The sequence below is a fragment of the Anguilla rostrata genome, chromosome 13 (genome assembly GCF_018555375.3).
Source record: "Anguilla rostrata isolate EN2019 chromosome 13, ASM1855537v3, whole genome shotgun sequence".
In the NCBI taxonomy this organism is placed as follows: Eukaryota; Metazoa; Chordata; class Actinopteri; order Anguilliformes; family Anguillidae; genus Anguilla; species Anguilla rostrata.
In genome coordinates, this window is record NC_057945.1 from 7312576 (window position 1) to 7332954 (window position 20379).

Here is a 20379-nt window from a genome sequence, read left to right on the forward strand (position 1 = left end):
AAGGAATAATAAGTCAAAACAGAAGAAATAAATCTGGCTATGCAACAATAATCACCTTCACTGGGGATGACAAGTACGTACGGCGTTGTTATTTGTCCCCTACCTATTACCACTAAGAACAAGGTTTATAGTTCCAGGACAGCATGCATGAGGGAAAAAGAAAGAAAGAAAGAAAAGTCTAAAAACAAAATACGCCTCCATAGTCAAGAGTTTCAGGTTCTCCCTTTGAATAGCACAAATTAAAAATATACAGCAGTTTGAAGGAAAGAAAATGATATATGGTGATTTATCCAGATGATATAGCTTGAACATTTCCATAGAGTTGAGGGCTACTGGGAGCGTAAGTATGGATTCTTGAGCATAGACAACCACAGGCGTCTGAAAGCTCCACCGTGTGCGTTCGCTACGCAAAGCCATGCTTCTGACCGCACGGGAGAAAGGGTCAGATCCGATTGGCCGGAGACTTTTTAGGTGGTTGCTAAACAGTGCGTGTGATCGAGGGTCCTGACATTAGCCTGTAAAAAAACTGCCTCAAAAAGTAAAACAAACAAATGGAAACGGAAATAATAACCGAATGTTTGAACTTTGCGGCATTGGTGGGGCTTAGCAGCAATTGCAGAAAATGATAATTAACCACGGTCAGGCATTTTCTGAAATCTAAAATTATACTGATTTGGACTTTTTCTGACCGTTTTTCTTTTTCAGATAAAGCACAGCCTTTGCTGTCTTTTGAATCATTTTAATGTGATGGTAGAACTGTTGAGTGCCACAAAGTTGAAAGCATGCCTTCTCCACTACGGACACACAATCAGACTGAGGAGTTCTCCCGCTCGCAGACAAACTCAACTCAGAACAGAGGGATTTAGGGGGAAAAGTAAAAAAATTAAAGTTTCTGATGGGAAATGGCAGACAATGACAAATAAAAACAAAATTTAAAATCATAAAACTAAATTAAATTAAAAAAACAAACAAACAAAAAATATATATATAGCATGTTCCTTAATACATGTATAAGTGTATAAATAAAATAAAAAGAAAAAAAGAAAAATAAGGATAAAATGATTCTGCTGCTTAATTTTTCTATGCGTGGAGAGGCTGCATTAGACAGAGCATCCATTCGATGTTACATAATGGAGTTTCATCTTAAAACCACTGATCCTGAATGTCTTTTTAGGCGATGAAAATAAAATATGAAAGGAATTGTGTGTGAAAGAGAGAGAGAGAGAGACTCCTGTAGAGCATACTCCACTTAGACTGCAGGTCATGCTTGCAAAAAAGGCAGTAAGGCTCGATCTGGGGGGGGGGGGGGGTCACTGATTCAAACTGGTTAACGGGCCCCAAGTTTGCTCTTAAGTAAGAGCCTCTGTCTGAGAGAGAGGGAGAGAGGTCAATTTTCCTTTTGCACTCGCTGTGTTACTGGGGTTTATTACCCATTACCACCGGTTTGATCTCCTCGCGCACTGTGGGTTAAACTCCCGGTGGACCCCCGCGCACACACACACACACACACTGCTTTAAACACAGGGCTGGGGACCGTGACCGGCCTGCCGCGTACTGTGTACTGCAACGCGTCGGGGATAAAAACAGGTCTCGTGAACCTGAGGACATTACAGGCCAAAAAGCCCGTGAAATGGGCCGTCGCTTTCCGCGTGACTTATTTCCGCTCGGTCCGATCACTTAAAAACAAGGCATGCCGAAACTCCACCGGAAATGCATTACCTTTGGTAGCCAGTCGCACACAGTTGATTTTTATCTCCTGAAAGACAAAAAAAAAAGAGAAGAGAGAGAAAAAAAAAACAGTTCTAGTTAACCCCTTTAAAAGCTTTTCCTCCACATTGCATCGTTTTAACCATCCTGGCGATCGTTGAGCGATATTAACACATGAAAGATGATGACAGAGGCGGAATGGAAAATTAATAATATATTTTCTCAGTCTTTGGCCGTTTTTGACTGACAACCTCCCATGACGTGGTGGTATGGCGTATCGAAGACACTTCAACCCCAAATAGAGAGAAACATGGTTAGCAGTTGCTTGTTTGTTTTCTGTATACTTTTTCCCCACACTCTGTAAATGTAAATACTTTCATGAATGCTGATTTACAGAATACGTCTGTTATAATATTACACACTGTATACAGTCACCCCAGGTAACACTCGTGTCATTTTTATGTTTTACTGCATAACTGAATCATATTATTATTATTATTATTATTATTATTATTATTATTATCATTATTAGTATTATTATCAATAATAATAACAATAATAATAATAAAATACTTTTTTTTACTGGCCCAAATCAGAACAATATGTTATAAGCAGGCACAGATCCCACTTCCACATGCACTTCTGCAATGTTAGCATTATCACCACAAACTTACACAACCAACAAAAACTACAACCTTACATGGTCATCAACAAGTACAACCTTACACGATCATCAACAAGTAAAACCTCACATGACCAACAAAAACTAGAACCTGACTCGACCAACAAAATCTACAACCTCACACAACCAACAAAAACTACAACCTCACACAACCAACAAAAACTAGAACCTTACACGACCAACAAAAACCATAACCTTACATGACCAACAAAAACCATAACCTTACATGACCAACAAAAACTACAACCTCACACGACCAACAAAAACTAGAACCTGACTCGACCAACAAAATCTACAACCTTACATGCCTAACAAACACTACAACCTTACACGCCCAACAAAAACTACAACCTCACACAACCAACAAAAACTACAACCTTACACGACCAACAAAAACCATAACCTTACATGACCAACAAAAACCATAACCTTACATGACCAACAAAAACTTGAGCAGATGCTTTGGGCTAGCAGGAAAGAAACACCATGTTATTTTCCTTCCTTTTTTTTTTCCAGAAAATGGCCGATGTTCGAGCCGCGAGCCTTTCCAGGTGATGTGCCAGCCGCGCGTTTTCGCTAATCGTTCTGATGCAGTCCCTCATCCCGCTATTCCCACGGTCCCAGGCCCCAAACCCGCCTCCTAAAACCCACCACTTACTGAAATTGCTGCAACATTTCAGCAGAATGAAGGTTAGAATGAGGCGGGTGCATCAAGGCTGACAAAAAAACGGGCCATATTAAACCATCTGCCGGCTCTCAGAAAAGACAAGCCAATGGGGGAAAAAAAATCGCAATCCCAACGAGGGACAATGCAGCGAAGCTGCGCCGTCCCTACCAAACAAACTGAAGAGCGCACGGTCCAAAGTGAAAAAGAGGATTAGTTCAAACCAAGATAATCAGCTAAAATCCAGATGATGTGATCACACAGATGAGGGAACATGCATCTGGCCGAGAGTTCGATATGAGCAGTCTCAGTTAGATGCTTAATAACCCTGTTCATTGGTGGATCTAGAGGGGGACTCAGTGTTCACTCAGCCCCCCTCAGACGCCCGTCAACCCCCCCCCCCCCCCCCCGCCTCCGCCAAGCAGATCGATTGAGTGGTTTGCTGCTGGGTTTGAGTCTTCAGTGTTAAATGGACCGTTTAGTGCAGGCAGGTATGAAAGCTAAGGTACGAGACGTACTTCTGACCAAACCAACTGTGTCCACCCCCACCTCCCAGCCCAAAAGTTTGTCCCACACCCCCCTCCCTTCCTCACAGGCAAATATCGCGACATCATGTGGTTCACGATCGTCATGACGGTGACCCGACCTGATATCTCGAAATTTGTCTGTATCCCTCTGTCCGTGCTCTTAGGGATAAGGACTTGGCGACAGAGGTGGCATCACAGTGTTCTATAAGGTGGAAAAAGTATTTCGAACGACAGCCCAAGTACGGGGATCACTGGAAATTAAAATAAATACACAAGGCTTACACTGTTTCATATGCACTGTGTGCATGCATATTCTTGACATAATATTATCTTTTTGAAAATTTAAATAAAGAATTTCACCCGGAAGCGCTACGGCATGTACAACCACAAACATGACGACTACATTAAAGAAATCAAATACTACATGTCCAATACTGTAAACACTCATTAAATACATGAATACATGCATTGCATCAAAGCCACTGCGGGCTAATGACTTCTTGGTGATGATTTACATTAACCCAATGTTCATAAAGCATTCATGATGCATTCATGAGTGTCCCAAAATCATTGCAATACAATTGCACAGAGCATTATGAATGCTTTATAATGTGCTTTATATATCATGTTATGATGCTGTTATGTCGTTGACTACAGAGTGTATTCATGAATTTATATTGAGCTCTTCACAATATATTTATTACAACCGTGCAAAATAGCACGCATGGATGCATTATGCCACCACTTTGAACAGACCCAACCAGTAGATCACAGACCAACGAATCCAGGATTATGCAATGCATTCATAAAACTTGCGAATGGATTCTTTAAACCTCTGACACACGTTCCTGAATCAGGACGAAGGTTAACACCAGCTTCCAAACTTAGGTAAATACCCGTCGCGTTCCGCGCTCGTTCTTCTCCCGCCACGTTCGCACGCAGCCGCCCGAGAGAAATTCAAACCGCGAAAGCGCGTCGGCATCCGGGATAAAACAAGCGCCAAGTCCTCCTTGCCAACTTCTGGGGGGGGGTAATGGCTTTTTGACAGGCCGCAATTATCAGCAGGGCTTCTGAAAGAGCTCCCGGGGCTGTCAGACTGCTGGCTAACAGCTGCTGTTTTTCCGAGGAGGTCTCGCGTTTATCACCCCATCTTTTTCAATTAGACCCGTCGCCCGACGCCCGACGCCCCCCACGCACGCGCCGGGTCCGGGGTGGTCCGCGCTTCGTCCGAGGGCTCGCCGACGTCACGACCGTAACCGCTCGCGCCATCGGAAACCGACGTGCGGCGAGCGCATCCTTCAAACGCTCGCGCGTCGATTTGGGCCCGCGCCAGGGTCGTTTTTTTGTTTTGTTCTTTTTTTCCCCCGGAGAAAACTCGGTTTGTTAGCATACTGCATCTCAATCAAGCCCTTTTTCCTGCATTAAAGTTAATATATTTTTTTAAAAATCTGGCATCCTCCTCCACATTTTCTTTTTTGCTCTCTGGGCCTTTTCGGATGATCGATATTCGCTGCGAAGAGGCGGAAGAGACTCGGGGAAGGAAGCGAACGAAATCAATCGCTCCCGTTTCAGAAACGGGTCGTCCCAGGCAGGGAGACGCTACATAATTCATTTTAATTAACCTGAGTATCGATTGCGCACTTGGCCACACGCTGAAACCCAACCGACCGCGCAGGCCCCAGCTCGGGTTCTCTAAAAAAGAGCTCGGAGCTCATCCCAGGTGTTACACTTCACCATATGGTACAGAACAGGCTAGAGGGCATTTGGGGTGACCATCCCCGTGGGAGAAAAAGGGGGGGGGGGGGGGGGCTCTGAGTGTCATGGAATGAAGAGAAACAACATTTGTCATAATTTCACCCATTTTTATCATCTTTATTTTTGTAATTACATCAGCACTATGCACCATGCAGATGCTCGGATGGGATTGGTTTAAAATATTTACACCATGGCTGAACTGTGCAGACGCTCAGATGTGATTGGACCATTATATGTACACCATCGCTGAACTGTGCAGATGCTCAGATGTGATTGGACCATTATATGTACACATTCACTGAACTGTGCAGATGCTCAGACGTGATTGGTCCAGGGCATGGTCAGAACAGTCAGTCTCACACTACCTCATACAGAACTTCTGCTCCTGTTCCTAAATGCCTGTTACTACCATTCAAACTAAAGTTAAATTACAAAAATATTTTATTTGTGAATAAAGGACAATTAAACATTCACTATAACATTGTGATGTTGTAAATGGTTGCCTTAGCGATGTAAAATGAGAACCTTCACGCAATCTGTTCAGCAATGTAATTCAGTATTATTTATGATTGTGTGTCTGTAAATATTATACCCGTGCTTTGGCTACGTAAGATTCCTCTTGTCATAACGCAATTGGAATCTGACAGAGTCAGTGAGAGAGAGAGAGAGAGAGAGAGAATGAGAGAGGGAGCGAGAGAGAGTGTTGCAGAGTGTGCCTTTCCACAGTGTCTGTGAGGGCCACCAGGCTCAGCGGAGTGCGAGATAATGAAAGTGCATCACTTACAGAAAGTGACAGCTGAGGTTTGACCTCCGACCCCACCCCCCACCCCCCCGGCCTAATGAGGCAGTGACAGAATGCCGGCCGCGTCGCAGGCAGACCCGGCGCCGGGTCCCGAGCGGCCGGGCTCGCCCGTGAGCGTTCCGGCGGAGCGGAGCAGAGCCCGTCGAGCGCTCGTTAAATCGCTTCGCCCCGTGCGTTTATTAAGCGCAAAAAAATCACAATCGCGCCCTGCAGGACAGTGCGTGCGCCTTCCGAAAATGATAAAGCAGGCGCAACGCTGGCATGGAGAAAATCCCGCAAAAAATATGACAGGAGTAAAATGCTTCGCCCCTCAGAGTGGATTCTGCACTGTGGTCGTTCTCCGTGATATCGTCGTTGCTTTTCACAGCAGAAAGCCGGAAAGGCCAGAAGATAAGATGATATCTCGCTAATGCAACGTCTCAAATGGCAGGCATTTAGCATAGTTAGCAGGCTAATCTGATGTATGATGTGTGCACTGTCTGTCGACAGTCTGGACTATTGTGGAGGAACAGAAATATGAGCATGCAGATTTCTCTGTTACAAATGCAAAGCAATTTGACTTAGTTGGTAACAGATGACAATCACTGTCTATATGGATGTCTTTAACTGTAGCAGCTAGCCAATTTGCCAAATGAAATTACAATACATAGTTTTAAGAATCAAAATTTCTGCTGAGTCCACGTTAGTCGGGCCATAATTATGCTTAAAACGCATGCGCTACTACAGCAATAGTACAGCCAAATCATTTGCCTAGAATAAACTGAATGTTATTTCTATCTTTCTTTCAGAATATCATGACTCATGTTTGTGATCAGGGCCCGGGTCTGTCACTGCTCAACGAGATCCTGGCTCTTCTCCTCTCCTTTTTAAATTTAAATGTTTTCTTCAAAAATACATTTTCTCAATGGCCCACACGGAGCGGCCCACCTGATCTGGAATGGTAAACTGTCCGCAAGTGCAGCCGCGTTCACGCGCGAACCCCACGATTCTCCTCGGAACATGCGGCGTCGCCAGCTGCTTCTCGTCACACCACAGACTACAGCCAAGCCCAGAGGAAGGCCTATCATATGTGGCTTTGATATTTAGCCTGCAGGCACTCAATATACCAGTGGGGGTCACTAGAGAGCGATGAAACGTTGACCATCCCATCCTCTGGGCAATGCAATCGACAACTGCACGTTGCCCTATGAAGCAATTAGCCGCGGTTGGCGCTGGCACAGTCCAGATCCGAGACCGGGGGGGGGCTCATCCAATGTGCCACCAAGTCCCTCAGGACGAACAGGTGGACCAGGCTGTCAGCCCAGCGCAGCAGTCGGCAGTGTAGTATAATGGGTAAGGAGTTGGTCTTATAACCTAAAGGTCGGAGGTTCGATTCCTGGGCAGGACACTGCTGTTGTACCCTTGAGCAAAGGTACTTAACCTGCAGAATGTTGTGTAAGTCACTCTGGATAAGAGTGTCTGCTAAATGCCTGTAATGTAATGAGTCTCAGGGTCACTGAGTGTAATGGCCAGAGACCGCAGACTGCTCCAGTGGGGCGGTCAGTTCCTTTACGTAGACGGCGAAGAGTCCACGACTCAGACTGCAACCCTGTCTTACCCCCACGCCCCCTTGGGTGAACAATTCTTTCTTTTATTTCTCTCCTCTACGCCACATGTGTTTTCTGGATACATCGCTTTTATGACATCATACGATGAAATGAAAGTGTCATTATGAAATGAAAGGGCCTCGGTGAAATGGAAAAAAGGAAATGGGGATAAAAACAGCGACTCGAAAATGCGCTGTTTGGGAAAAGTACCATTATGAAATAAAAGTAGCCGTTTGCAAAAAGCCATTTTGATGGCTATTATGAAATAAAAATGAATAAATTCAAATGAATTTAAATGTAAATGTTGTGAAAATGAGTGTGATAAAATATTTTATAATAACTGAGTTCAGTATTATTTAATTATTTAATTGTTTCACAATGCATTTACTCATTTATAAATTGCTGCATTCATTCATATGATTATTTATATCATGGAGGTACATTTCTTTCATTTTGACAGGGATTTCATAGTGCACCACTTATGAGAAACAATCCTCCATGCCAAATTGAACCAAATGCTTTTTTAAATCCATAAAGCAAATATTTTGGTGACATTTGTGCGTAGGGTGTAAATATTGAGTGATGCACAGCGATTGGACAGAGAGCTCGGAATCTTCCTAAACCAACAGAGTTAGATAAGGAAGGCCAGTACTCAGGCATTTAGAATAAAGAAGAAAATCTTCCCCTGGATGACTGTTCACACAGATGCCTTGGTACTTATTGGACTCAAGATTTGTCTCTACTTCTGTATATTGTGTATCGCTTGCCCCTGAGTCCAGCTCTCGTGGAAATATCCAGCTTTTAACGCAAGACTGAAAAGCTCAGATGCCGTCGGGTCCCCTGGCTTCGCCTGTTTTGAAGGCTTAGAGTTGGTCTTGTAACTCCACAGTAGCAATAGGGTTGTCTAGAGGATTCTGATTGTTTTTAATACAAGAAAATAAAAATAAAAAATCTCCAAAAATCTCATTTGCTTTGCCTGTTCTTCAGGAGAAGAGGTTTTGTAAAGATTTTTTTTTTTGTTTTGTTTCCATTTTGAATAACCAGTGCTTCTGTTTTGTTGAATTTAGTTTATTCCAGGCTTCCCAAACGTAGTTTTGGTTTACTGGCTCTTAAATTGCATTAAGCTGGATATTGATGTGTTCTTGTCTTTTGTATCTGATCGTGTGTTTGTCCTGTGAGTGTTTCACTCTTACACATAAATATGGGTTATCAGGATCTTAATGTTTTTGGGTTCATAATATTACAGTAGTTAAACCATCTTTAAATTTTATTTCTTCTACTTCTAGCTACTTTTTTAAAAGACATTGTTCAAATCATTTTAAGCCAAATCTCTCTCTCTTTCTCTTTCTAATTGTAAAGCTCACCCACAAGAGCACGGTCAGGGATGAAAAATATCACAAATAAATGTATAAACCACAATCAAATTAGATTGTATAAACTACAATCAAAATGGCGGAATCGTAGATTGCTTCTTCAGCTGATACAGAGACACAAACTTGTATGAAATGCCTACATATTTAACATTTAATGCATGCACATTTGCATGTATGCAAATGCGTATTTCAATCGTGTCTGAAATCCTAAAACCCTGAGCGCTGTGCATGTGCTGTTTCCATGGATCCTCTCAGAAGGACAACAGTGAGGGCTCAGTCATAATTCTGCCTCCAACAACACAGCGCCTGTTGCCTCCACATCCACATCCTACTTTACAGTCCATGCACTCCTCTGAAATCTTCTCATCCATCACTTTTAAGAAATGTTTTCAGGAAAAACAGAGCTATTGAGCTTCTGAACACCTGAGGAGAATACACGTGTCCTAATGTGTCAGCTCTTTCTCAAAGGCCGAATACAGTGGCCATTCCGCACTCAGCTGTCGGAAAGAACATTTTTCCAACAAGGTTCTAATGCATGATAATGCAGCATTGGATTATCTGCATGCTAGTCGCATGTGGGAACGCGTTTTACACTCACCTGCACGCACGCTCACACAAACATACACAAACACACATGCGCACACACACACACACACATGCATACATACACACTCATGCACAAATGCACGTGCACATACATACACACACACATGCACACACGCATGCACACACAAGCATGCATGCACAAACGCATGCACACACATGCACACACACAAACATATACACAGACACACACACACACACACACACAGGCACACAAGTACACACACACAAACACACCGGCACAAACACACACACACACACACAAGCAGACACACACGCACATACACACTATTTGCCAGATCAGAGTGATCAAATGCACTCAATCAGTTGATTTACCACATTGCACATTACCTGGTCGAATGAAAATAAACAAGTAAGAAATCAGTGTTTCGCTCTTCTCTCAGTCCCTCCCTATCTCACGGCAGTCCTGCTATCTGTTAGATGATATTGAACACCCTTGAAGGTGATTATATTCGCCTGGGCAGAGACCATCCAATAAATAACTCTTAGAGTGGTAAAAACGGACAACAACAAACGAGCAGGTTTAATTTTGGCTCCCCTGATCGTCACCAATTGGCTCGTAGCCAAAACGTGACACCGAAACATTGGGGACAGGGGTCACACAGAGCTGGAGTACAGCACAGGACAAACGAGCCACTCCTGTTTCTCGCCCCTCCACACACCACTCTGTTTTACGCGGTGTGTGGAGGGGCGGTGCCCTCACACGTGTCCCTTGCGAGGGGCCCCTAAAGATGCACAGCACGCCGACGGGGACTACAGAAGCTGTGTGTGTCCCCCCCGCCCCCCCCCCCCTTGCCTGCACGCCCCCGTCATCACCACCACGCCCCCTTCGGCGGAACTCAGCCGACCCGTGCTCCTCACCCGCCAAGCAAAGTGCCGCCGAGCGTTCGGGGAGGAGATTTCCTGACGCAGCCGACCCCCACCCCCCCCGTTTCGCGCAATCGACTTCCGCCCCGTGAGCGAAGCACTCTACGCCGGCGGTGACTGGACGCGGCGGCTCAACCGTTTCTCCATTACAGGAGGCGCGGGGTTCCACTTTACACGGAGCAGGGAATGCGGGGGCGGGGACTCTGCGTTCTCTCCGTCACAGAGCTTGGGAGAGCTCTGCGCTTACCCAGTGCAGAACGCTGCCGTGGGCGGCTCCAGAATGGCTGAGCCGCTAACGTGCGTGCGGAGACACCGCCCCCCCTCCCCGTGGGCCGCCGTTCAGCCTGCCCCAGGCTATGTCTGCTTTCTCCTCTCCCACTCAAACGGCATCACGGGTTTCCCTGAGCCTGCGTCCACGCACCCGATTGGCTGGTGGAGGGATCTGGGGGGCGCGGCTGTAGGCGCAATGCACACAGTGGGCCTGTGCAACACAGCCGTGCCAAATAACGCTTGCAGTTCATTTGTGTAATGCTAGCAGTGTGCTAAGGAGTAATGCTAGCAGTGTGCTAACAAGTAATGCTAGCAGCTCGCTTGTGTAATGCTAGCAGTGTGCTAACAAGTAATGCTAGCAGCTCGCTTGTGTAATGCTCCCACTGTGCTTGCAAGTAATGCCAGCAGTTCACTTATGTAATGCCAACAGTGTGCTAACAAGTAATGCTAGCAGTTTGCTTCTGTAATACTAGCATTTCACTTGATGTGTACTGTTAGCAGTTTGCATTTCGGTAATGCTAATAGTGTACTAGTATTTCACTTGTGTAATGAAACAGTATGTTTGTTAATTTGACTCTGTGGCAGCTCTTAATTTAGGTGCAATGAATATAAAAAAGAACAATTTGTTTCAAGTTAAATCGGTCTGCAACATATTACTTCTTAAATAAGGTAATGCCAGGTCATTAAGAAAGATTGGTGGGAGATCAGTGCTAATGTGGCATTTATAAAGAAACAGGTTCTAGACCATTATCTTATTATTAGAACCTTACTGGCCATTAGATGGTGTTTTGCATTAACCAGTTATCACAAATATTTCTCGTGATAAGTAGGCTGAGACTTGGGGAGAGGGGGGTAGTTGATCACCCTCTCATATTAGTGCATTTTCCACAATGCTGTTGTTCAAAGCAAACACTAAACAACCAGCCTGTATATTTAGTGATTACTTTTCATTATAAAGGACAAAAGAACAACCCTGCTGGTCGGGGGTGTAACCCAACAAGACTCACATGGCTGTCGGACAAAAACAGGCAGTGATTATGCACATTAATATAAAATGGGACATTGTGTTTGAATTTTGAAGGTTCACAGATGGGGATGGTCTTCAGTCAAAGCACCAGCCCATTAAACAAGCTTATAAATATATCTTGCTGTACATATACTCTGTTGTACATATACCTTGTTTTAAATATACTCGATTGTACATATACTCTGCTCTACATATACCCTGCCATACAAATACTCTGTTATACAAGTACCCTGCCGTACTAATACCCTGTTGTACATATACCCCAATGTACATATACTCTGCCGTACATATAACCCGTTGTACTATACATACACTGTTGTACATATGCCCTGTTGTAAATATACTTTGTTGAACAAATACTCTTCTTGTACATATATACTGTTGTACATATGCTCTGCTGTACATATACCTTGCTGTACATACACCATGCTGTACAAATACCCTGCTGCATTGTACATATACCCTTCTGCACATACAGTTGAGGCCAAAAGTTTACATACACCTAGGCTAAAGACATTCAAACTCAATTTTTCACACACCTCATTTTACCATACATTCCCTTTGTAAAGTCAAGTAGGGTATCTACTTTATCTCCATAAGCGGTAATTTCAAAATAATAGCTAAGAGACAGATATATTTCAGCTTTTATGTACTATATCAGATTTTAGAGAATGCATTCAGAAAATTTAGGGGAGGCTGCAGAGAAGATGAAAATAAACCAAGACTCCGAACCTTATGTCTTAAATATTATGATTGATACTACAGAGAAAACACTTGATTTGTTGCCACTGCATATGCTTCATCGATTCCTAAGACACTGCCATTCGCTTAAATGATAGTATCCCAACAGAAAGAGTTTCAATGCGACTTTTGCAGATAGAGATTTAAGACTTTTTGTTGGTTATCAGACATGAAATATGCGTCACACCGCTTATATTGAGGTTAAGACAAAATATACCAAATTATTTAATAACAACTATGAATGCTAATGAACACATGAGCACAAAGCTAAATCAGTGCTAATAAGTCTCCATAACACATAACTTAATCAGTGCTAATGGGTACATTAGAACAAAGCTAAATCAGTATGAATAAGTCTATTAACACAGAGCTAAATCAGTGCTAATGGGTACATTACCACAAAGCTAAATCAGTATGAATAGGTCTATTAACACAGAGCTAAATCAGTGCTAATGGGTACATTAGCACAAAGCTAAATCAGTATGAATAAGTCTATTAACACAGAGCTAAATCAGTGCTAATGGGCACATTAGCACAAAGCTAAATCAGTATGAATAAGTCTATTAACACAGAGCTAAATCAGTGCTAATGGGCACATTAGCACAAAGCTAAATCAGTATGAATAAGTCTATTAACACAGAGCTAAATCAGTGCTAATGGGTACATTAGCACAAAGCTAAATCAGTATGAATAAGTCTATTAACACAGAGCTAAATCAGTGCTAATGGGTACATTAGCACAAAGCTAAATCAGTATGAATAAGTCTATTAACACAGAGCTAAATCAGTGCTAATGGGTACATTAGCACAAAGCTAAATCAGTATGAATAAGTCTATTAACACAGAGCTAAATCAGTGCTAATGGGTACATTAGCACAAAGCTAAATCAGTATGAATAAGTCTATTAACACAGAGCTAAATCAGTGCTAATTGGTACATTAGCACAAAGCTAAGTCAGTAAGAATAAGTCGATTAACACAGAGCTAAATCAGTGCTAATGGGTTCATTAGCACAGAACTAAATCAGTGCCAATGGGTTCATTAGCATAGAGCTAAGTCCATGTTAATGAGTTTATTACCATAGAGCTAAATCCATGTTAATGGGTAGATTAGCATAGAGCTACGTCCATGTTAATGAGTTCAGTAGCATAGAGCTAAGTCCATGTTAATGAGTTCATTAGCATAGCGCTAAGTCCATGTTAATGAGTTCATTAGCATAGAGCTAAGTTGATGTTAACAGGTTCATTAGCACAGATGTGATGCACGGTCGCAGGGATCTCGAGCCCTTACCCCATTGGCTTTGCTCAGGGCCTGAAAGTAAATGCTGTAGCTCTTGGCGGGCGAGAGCGGGGCGTTCCAGAAGCCGTTGTAGGTCCGGTTGTCGCCCACGGTGAAGGGCTGCACCGCTGCCAGGCTCCCCGGGAGCAGCTCGGCGGCGAAGTAGTGCGGCGAGTCCAGCGCGGTGGCGTTCCGGAAGCTGACGGGCACGGGGAAGCACTCGGCCGCGTCCACCGCCCGCCGGGCCTTCTGCCGCCGCTCCTCCACCACCACCAGCTGATAGGCGCTGCGGACAGGAAACGGCCCTCCGTCAGACCCCCCCGAAAACCGCCCCTTTTTTCCCATCTGACATTCACCAAAACACGCACTCACGACTTACTTTAGTTACGATTCGGCTGAGATTCAAATGATTAAGAACGGTGCTTTCATCAGTGGAATGGCTGTATATGCCGATTGGCAAGCCTCATATACGATGTACTGTAATGTGTGTATGTGTGTGTAGATATGTACAGCTTCTATAGCAGAGCGGCCATGATACACATGCACTGGGAATGGAGGTTGTTCAGAACGCTGAAACATTTGCTACTTCGAAAGTGACATGAAAATACTACACCCCTTTTGAAGAATGTTCCTTGATTGGAATCTGTCAAAAATGAATTATTCCTTTTAGATTGAACGAATGACTATTGGGCATCTGGCAGTGTCATTTCTTCCTGAGAACACTCATAATTGAATGTTATTCCTATTAATAGGGGCCACTGGAGGAATTTCTGTTCAGCCGACCAGTCATGCTCATTATCTGTCAATCAAAGAACCCAGCCAACGCAAAGCGTCCTAACAATGTTGCGACCATGTAGTGGCAATTTCATAACATTGACAAAACATTCAAGTAACATTGTGACAACAGTTTGTATTAGCTGGGAAATTAACCTGGCAGGTCAGTACAGTTTCTGATACCTTACGCTTTTTTTTTACTGAAGGAGCGCACAGCCATTTCCAGAAAAAATAAAATAATAATAGTAACTTCATTTGTGGAGTGCTTTTCTAACATAATTCACTTATGCGCTTTACACTGCAAAACCATAGGTGACGTTAAGAGATCAAACAGAATGTAGACAATCATAGAATTAAAAAGTAATACAGGTAAAATAGATACAGATAAGGACTGAAAGCACATTTTTAAAAATGGATTTCTAAATCAGATTTTAAAGAAAACAGACTCAGAGACCCAGATAAAATATGGCAGAGCATCCAATAAAATTGGATCCCTAGACACAAGTGCCTTGGCCCCTCTTGTTTTAAAATCCCATAGTTCACTGAAAAAGCCATTTTTCATGATGTCAACGAGATGGTGAGACCTGTGATCGGGACTGCATTACACTACTGAATTGGAAGACCGCTTTCCCCGAGCGTGATAAAAAGTGCAGTTTCTAATTTCCAAAAATAAAATCGACTTCTGTATATTGCTTAGATTACTACCACAATAAACAAATTTGAGAACATGCAAACAAAAGTGTGCTTAATTCTTTCCTTCTGTATTTATATACTGGATAAGTAAGACGAGCGACAGTGGCTCCAGCCGTCAGTGCAGGGGGGACAGACTGGCTCTAACTTGCATAAGTAACTCCCACAGTCTCAGAACATTTAACTAAAAAAAAAAAACCATCACTTTTCAGCCCTTTATAACAGCGCATAACACACGGCCGCCTATAAGGGAACAAATGTAACAGCGCTAGCGGCTCCATTCAGATCACTGTCCGCAGGCTACCCTACGGCTCTGTCTGATATGCGCTGTCTGTCTGGGCACAAACAGTAGGCTCCTGTTCCTAGCGCTAAGCCCACATCGGAACCACACTGTCAGTAATCAGGCCAGCCAGATTCACAACAAGGCTCCCGAAAAAATATATAACACTGTGTCAGTGCTGCCAGGTCAGAGAAATATTTCCAGCCCGGTGGGTTTTCTCAAAGTCCGCCCACATTGGTCAGAAAACAGGCCCTTAATGAAATTGTCAGGGGGCCGGAGGGGGAGGGGGGGTTGACAAACTGTGAAGCAGGGCTTCTGAATGAAAACTTTTTCTAGTTTTATGTGTAGACCCAAAATATTTTCCGTCATACACTGCTTTTGACCGTGTCTTAGCAAGCCTAGCATGCCAACAGTTTCAAACCAAGTAGCCCACAGTTGGGCGGGAAAATGTATATGTTAAATTTACTGATGTGTTTATCGATCATGGGAGAAAAAATACTTAGAGAGGTTCAATCTGATTCTGCAGTCTGCTGTCATGGAGCTTCTGCTAAATATTTCCGACTATGAATTTGACATTTTCATTAGGACCTGGTGCAGTCACTCCTAAGAGTTTTATTTTGCTGAATGTGATTCATAAAAGTGACTTAGGCCTTAAAAGACTCCATTTCCCATGCTAATGGTCAGCTGTCAGCCAGGAAACAGTCTTCTGAAGACGGCATGTTGGCCTCGAAAAAAAAACAGCAGCAAGCATTTAATTGGGTCGTATATTTAAGTGGGGGGAAAAAAACACAAGTATTTGACACGCACTTTAAAATCCAAGTATTTGAAAAAACATGAGAGCCTGAGAGAAAATAACCAAATTCACACTTGAATGCACCAACAATTTATAAAAACAATCTAATACAGGCCTATTGATTTGTATGGATACAGGTATGGTTGAACATACATTTTACCACGGGATTTATCTTCCTCTTTTGGGCCTCCGCGCGTCTTTTAAAGGGGAAGCTTCGTGAAGCAAGTCTGAATAAGAGGATGTTCCTGTTTGATACCAGCAGAGGGAAATATTCCCTTAATTAGAAGAGGAGAAACCGTTGGGCCCTTGCTGAAGCTAAGCCTGGCGCCGGTTTTTCAGAGGGAAATGAGGTAACTGAAAAGAGGCTCTGTTTATGTCCACACGGAACTCCGTAAATTAATGAGGACATCTTCAGATCTTTCCGTAGCGTAGGGGTGGCCTGCAATTATGTCCATCGCACAAAGAACACGCTTCACAATTATATATGTAATTAGGGAAATGTATGTTTCTTTGTAGACCCATAGTAAATTAGCCCCATCTGGTATTTAGCATCTTTTATAACAGGTAATTGCTAATAACCAAAGAACCCTGCTTTATGTGTGTTTTTTTTCTCTCTCTCTCTCTCTAATGGCAGATTGCTGTTACAAACAAATGCTTTTAAAAGTAGATACTCATGCATAAATATACGGGTATACACAAGATGGGCATAATTGAGCTGCCAAAACCATCAGGAGCATTTCTGTAATTATGATGCATTTTGAAAATAGCACTCCGGAATCAAGAAAACAGGACTCCGAAGCTTAATAAAACTGTTTTCTACTTTGACTACCAGGCTCTAATGTGCCATAGCCAAACTTCATGCGGTCTGGATACTGATGGACAAAATAAAGCTATCTTTGCACAACACTGTCTCAATTATGCCGTTCTGTGCATTGGTATTGGTTTATTTGTACCTTGTGTTAACAGCCAATTCTTTGAAACCAAAGAAATCCTATTATTATTGTTATTATTATTATTATTATTATTATTATTATAGACACTAGTCTGGCAATCACTAAACTAACTCCCTAAATTGCATTTGTGAAGGAAGACGTGTTTGTTTACTTCCAAGTCAAAGTAAAGGACAAATGTTTACCGAATACAGGCTATTGACTTTCAGTCAGAAAAAAGATTCATGTGAGACGTGTCACAAATGCAATTGTTTTCAAATTCACACTTGTATCAAAAACAGCCATTATTTCTGGCCTTAAGTCCTTAATCTCTGGGTTTGGGCTCCGCATAAAACGGCGTGATTTATTATACACGGCCCTAACTGAATGACAACAAGCTATTTTGGGTTGTTGTTGCTGCTTTGGCGTCTAAGCCACTGTTCCAGCTCAGTTGTCGGTAGTGTCAAATTGGCAAAAGTTTGCATGTCGTGTCGCAATTTTTTTTTTCTTTTTCTTCTCCGTTTCAAGGCTTTGCTTTCAAAACTGAAACTGACTACGGGTGGGGGGGAGGGGGGGGGCATCTGAAAAGAAGAACTGTGTTACTCTGCCAACTACAGTCTAAATGGGACTCGATCCGCTTAATGCCGTTGCATACAAATTACACTTAACTGAATGACTGCCTTTAACAGCCACAATAAGCCTCTTTCTCCTTTTCGCGGATGCAGTGGACTTCAGCGGGACGTCTTGGGGGCACAAAGGCCACCTCGTTACCCTGGCTAATTAGCAGAATTCATTTTTTATTCTCTTCAGTGTGGCTGTAACCAGCACCTGTACTCGGTGGGGGGGGGGTTTAGTCCAGGAGGGGGTGAAGAGGAGTCCAAACGACCATGCAAGGAGAAGGTCTGACAAAATAACACGAAATAACACAAAATGCGGAATAAAAACGCGGGTGTATGGCAGTCAGGGGGTTCATAAGAGAGGAAGCACCGTCCGCCGCGTTTTTTATTCTCCGGCTTTAAAAAGATACGAGGGAAAAGATCCTCTCCGCAGACGGCGGTTCGGGCTGTAAAATACCGCCGTTTCGTCCGCAGCCTGTGCTCGGGGATATCGGAGGCCCTTTTCGCATAAAGTGCAAACATATTGTCCAAAAACCATCACAGGGCCGTACTGCTCAGCAGCAATCTGCTACGAGCAAGAGGCCAAAACACACATGCTGCTGAAGACCATAACACCCTAACAACTCACAAAATGTACTTTTATTATTATTATTATTATTATTGATAATATTATTATACAATATATTTTTAAAAATAAGGTTATGGCAGTGTTGGGTCGTTGACTGAGTGATGTATTTGAATGGCACTGAGGGGTTTTGAATGAATGGTAGTGTTGGGTTATTTACAGAAGTGTGAATGAATGGCAGTGCTGGGTCATTGACTGAGTGGTGTGAATGAATGGCCATGTTGGGTCACCGACTGGGCAGTGTGAATGAATGGTAGTGCTGGGTCACTGACTGAGTGTGAATGATGAGTGTGGTAGACTGACAGTGTGAAGATGGCGTGTTGGGTCATTGACTGAGCGGTGTGAATAAAGGCAGTGTGGTCACTGATTGGGCTGGGTACGAGGCGGTGGTACCTGGCTGGGTTAGCAGGCGACGACGGCAGCCTTGGGGTTACGCAGGCGAGCGGCCACCTGGCTGGGTTAGCAGGCGAGCAGCGACGCTGGGTTAGCAGGCGAGCGGCGGGACCTGGCGGGTTACGCAGGCGAGCGGCAGCGCTGGGTTATGCAGGCGAGCGGCAGCGCTGGGTTATGCAGGCGAGCGGCAGCGCTGGGTTATGCAGGCGAGCGGCAGCGCCGGGTTACGCAGGCGAGCGGCAGCGCCGGGTTACGCAGGCGAGCGGCAGCGCTGGGTTACGCAGGCGAGCGGCAGCGCTGGGTTACGCAGGCGAGCGGCAGCGCTGGGTCGGGCCGGTACCTGACGGGCGCTCCCCGGGAGCGGGCGGGCTTCAGCAGCACGGTGATGGTGCTGTCCGTCTCGTTCAGGGGCGTGTCGCTCTCGTACTCGGGCATGGAGGGCGCTGTCGTCAGGGGGAGAAGAGAAGGGAAACGCACGGTAAGCTTAAAACACAGCACGGCGTCATGAACAGAGACATAAGCCTGCATTAGAGCTCTGTATCTTACCACAATTACACATGTATCGGATGTGCTTTTGTTATGTTTTTCCCCCTGGAAACTCTAAATGCGTTTTAAGAATTTTAGCTTTTTAAATTATTATTCTGACGAGGCCTCGCTCTCCCGGAAAGAGCTCTTTCTGCCGTGCGCTGTCTTTTGTTGCCGGCTTTTGTTCAGAAACGGTTGAGCCGACGTTCGAGCCAAAGTTTGTTGAGCGTTCTTTTGAAAATGAAAAGCTGCGGTATTAAAATTCCGTCTCTTGGATGCATGTTAAAATGTCCGCTTGGATGTGATGTGATTCACTGATACGGACTACTGCTTTAGCTTTCTGTTAAGAATGTGATGTGATTGAGTAGGTCAGAATACTGCTTTACCTTTCTGCTATGCATGTGATGTGATTCAGTAGCAGGGGCCACTGTTTTAGCTTTCTGTTAAACATGTGATGTGATTCAGTAGCAGGGGCCACTGTTTTAGCTTTCTGTTAAACATGTGATGTGATTCAGTAGCAGGGGCCACTGTTTTAGCTTTCCATTTTGAAACAAATTTTAAAGATTTTCTGTTACATTAAGGATTTGGGTTTACCAATGTTCCAAATATTGTGGAGACCTTTCAGAACCAAAACTCCGCAATATGTCAATAGGTAAATACATAAGAAAGCAAGTATCTATGCAAGAGTGACAACGACAAAAAAATACGTAAATAATAATTGCCCCCAGTGGCATTGATCATTTTCCTCTTAACAATCACAGAAACTAAAGTATCAGAATTTATTTATCAAGGACATGTCATGTTGTTATCACTGACAATCATTGTCTTTTAAAGATGGATCGAACTTGTTTT

At 43.7% G+C, this 20379-nt stretch overlaps 1 protein-coding gene across 1 annotated transcript in view; it reads right to left on the reverse strand.

Annotated features, from left to right (window-relative positions):
* The window catches only part of ptprt (protein tyrosine phosphatase receptor type T), a 301390-nt gene that overhangs the window by 110080 nt on the left and 170931 nt on the right, over positions 1-20379 (reverse strand). Inside the window, exons 11-14 of the mRNA XM_064305091.1 lie at positions 19343-19445; positions 13914-14187; positions 1720-1756; positions 56-112 (exon numbers count right to left, since the gene is read on the reverse strand). Coding sequence (XP_064161161.1) covers positions 56-112; positions 1720-1756; positions 13914-14187; positions 19343-19445 — 471 coding nt within the window. The remainder of the gene's footprint in view (positions 1-55; positions 113-1719; positions 1757-13913; positions 14188-19342; positions 19446-20379) is intronic.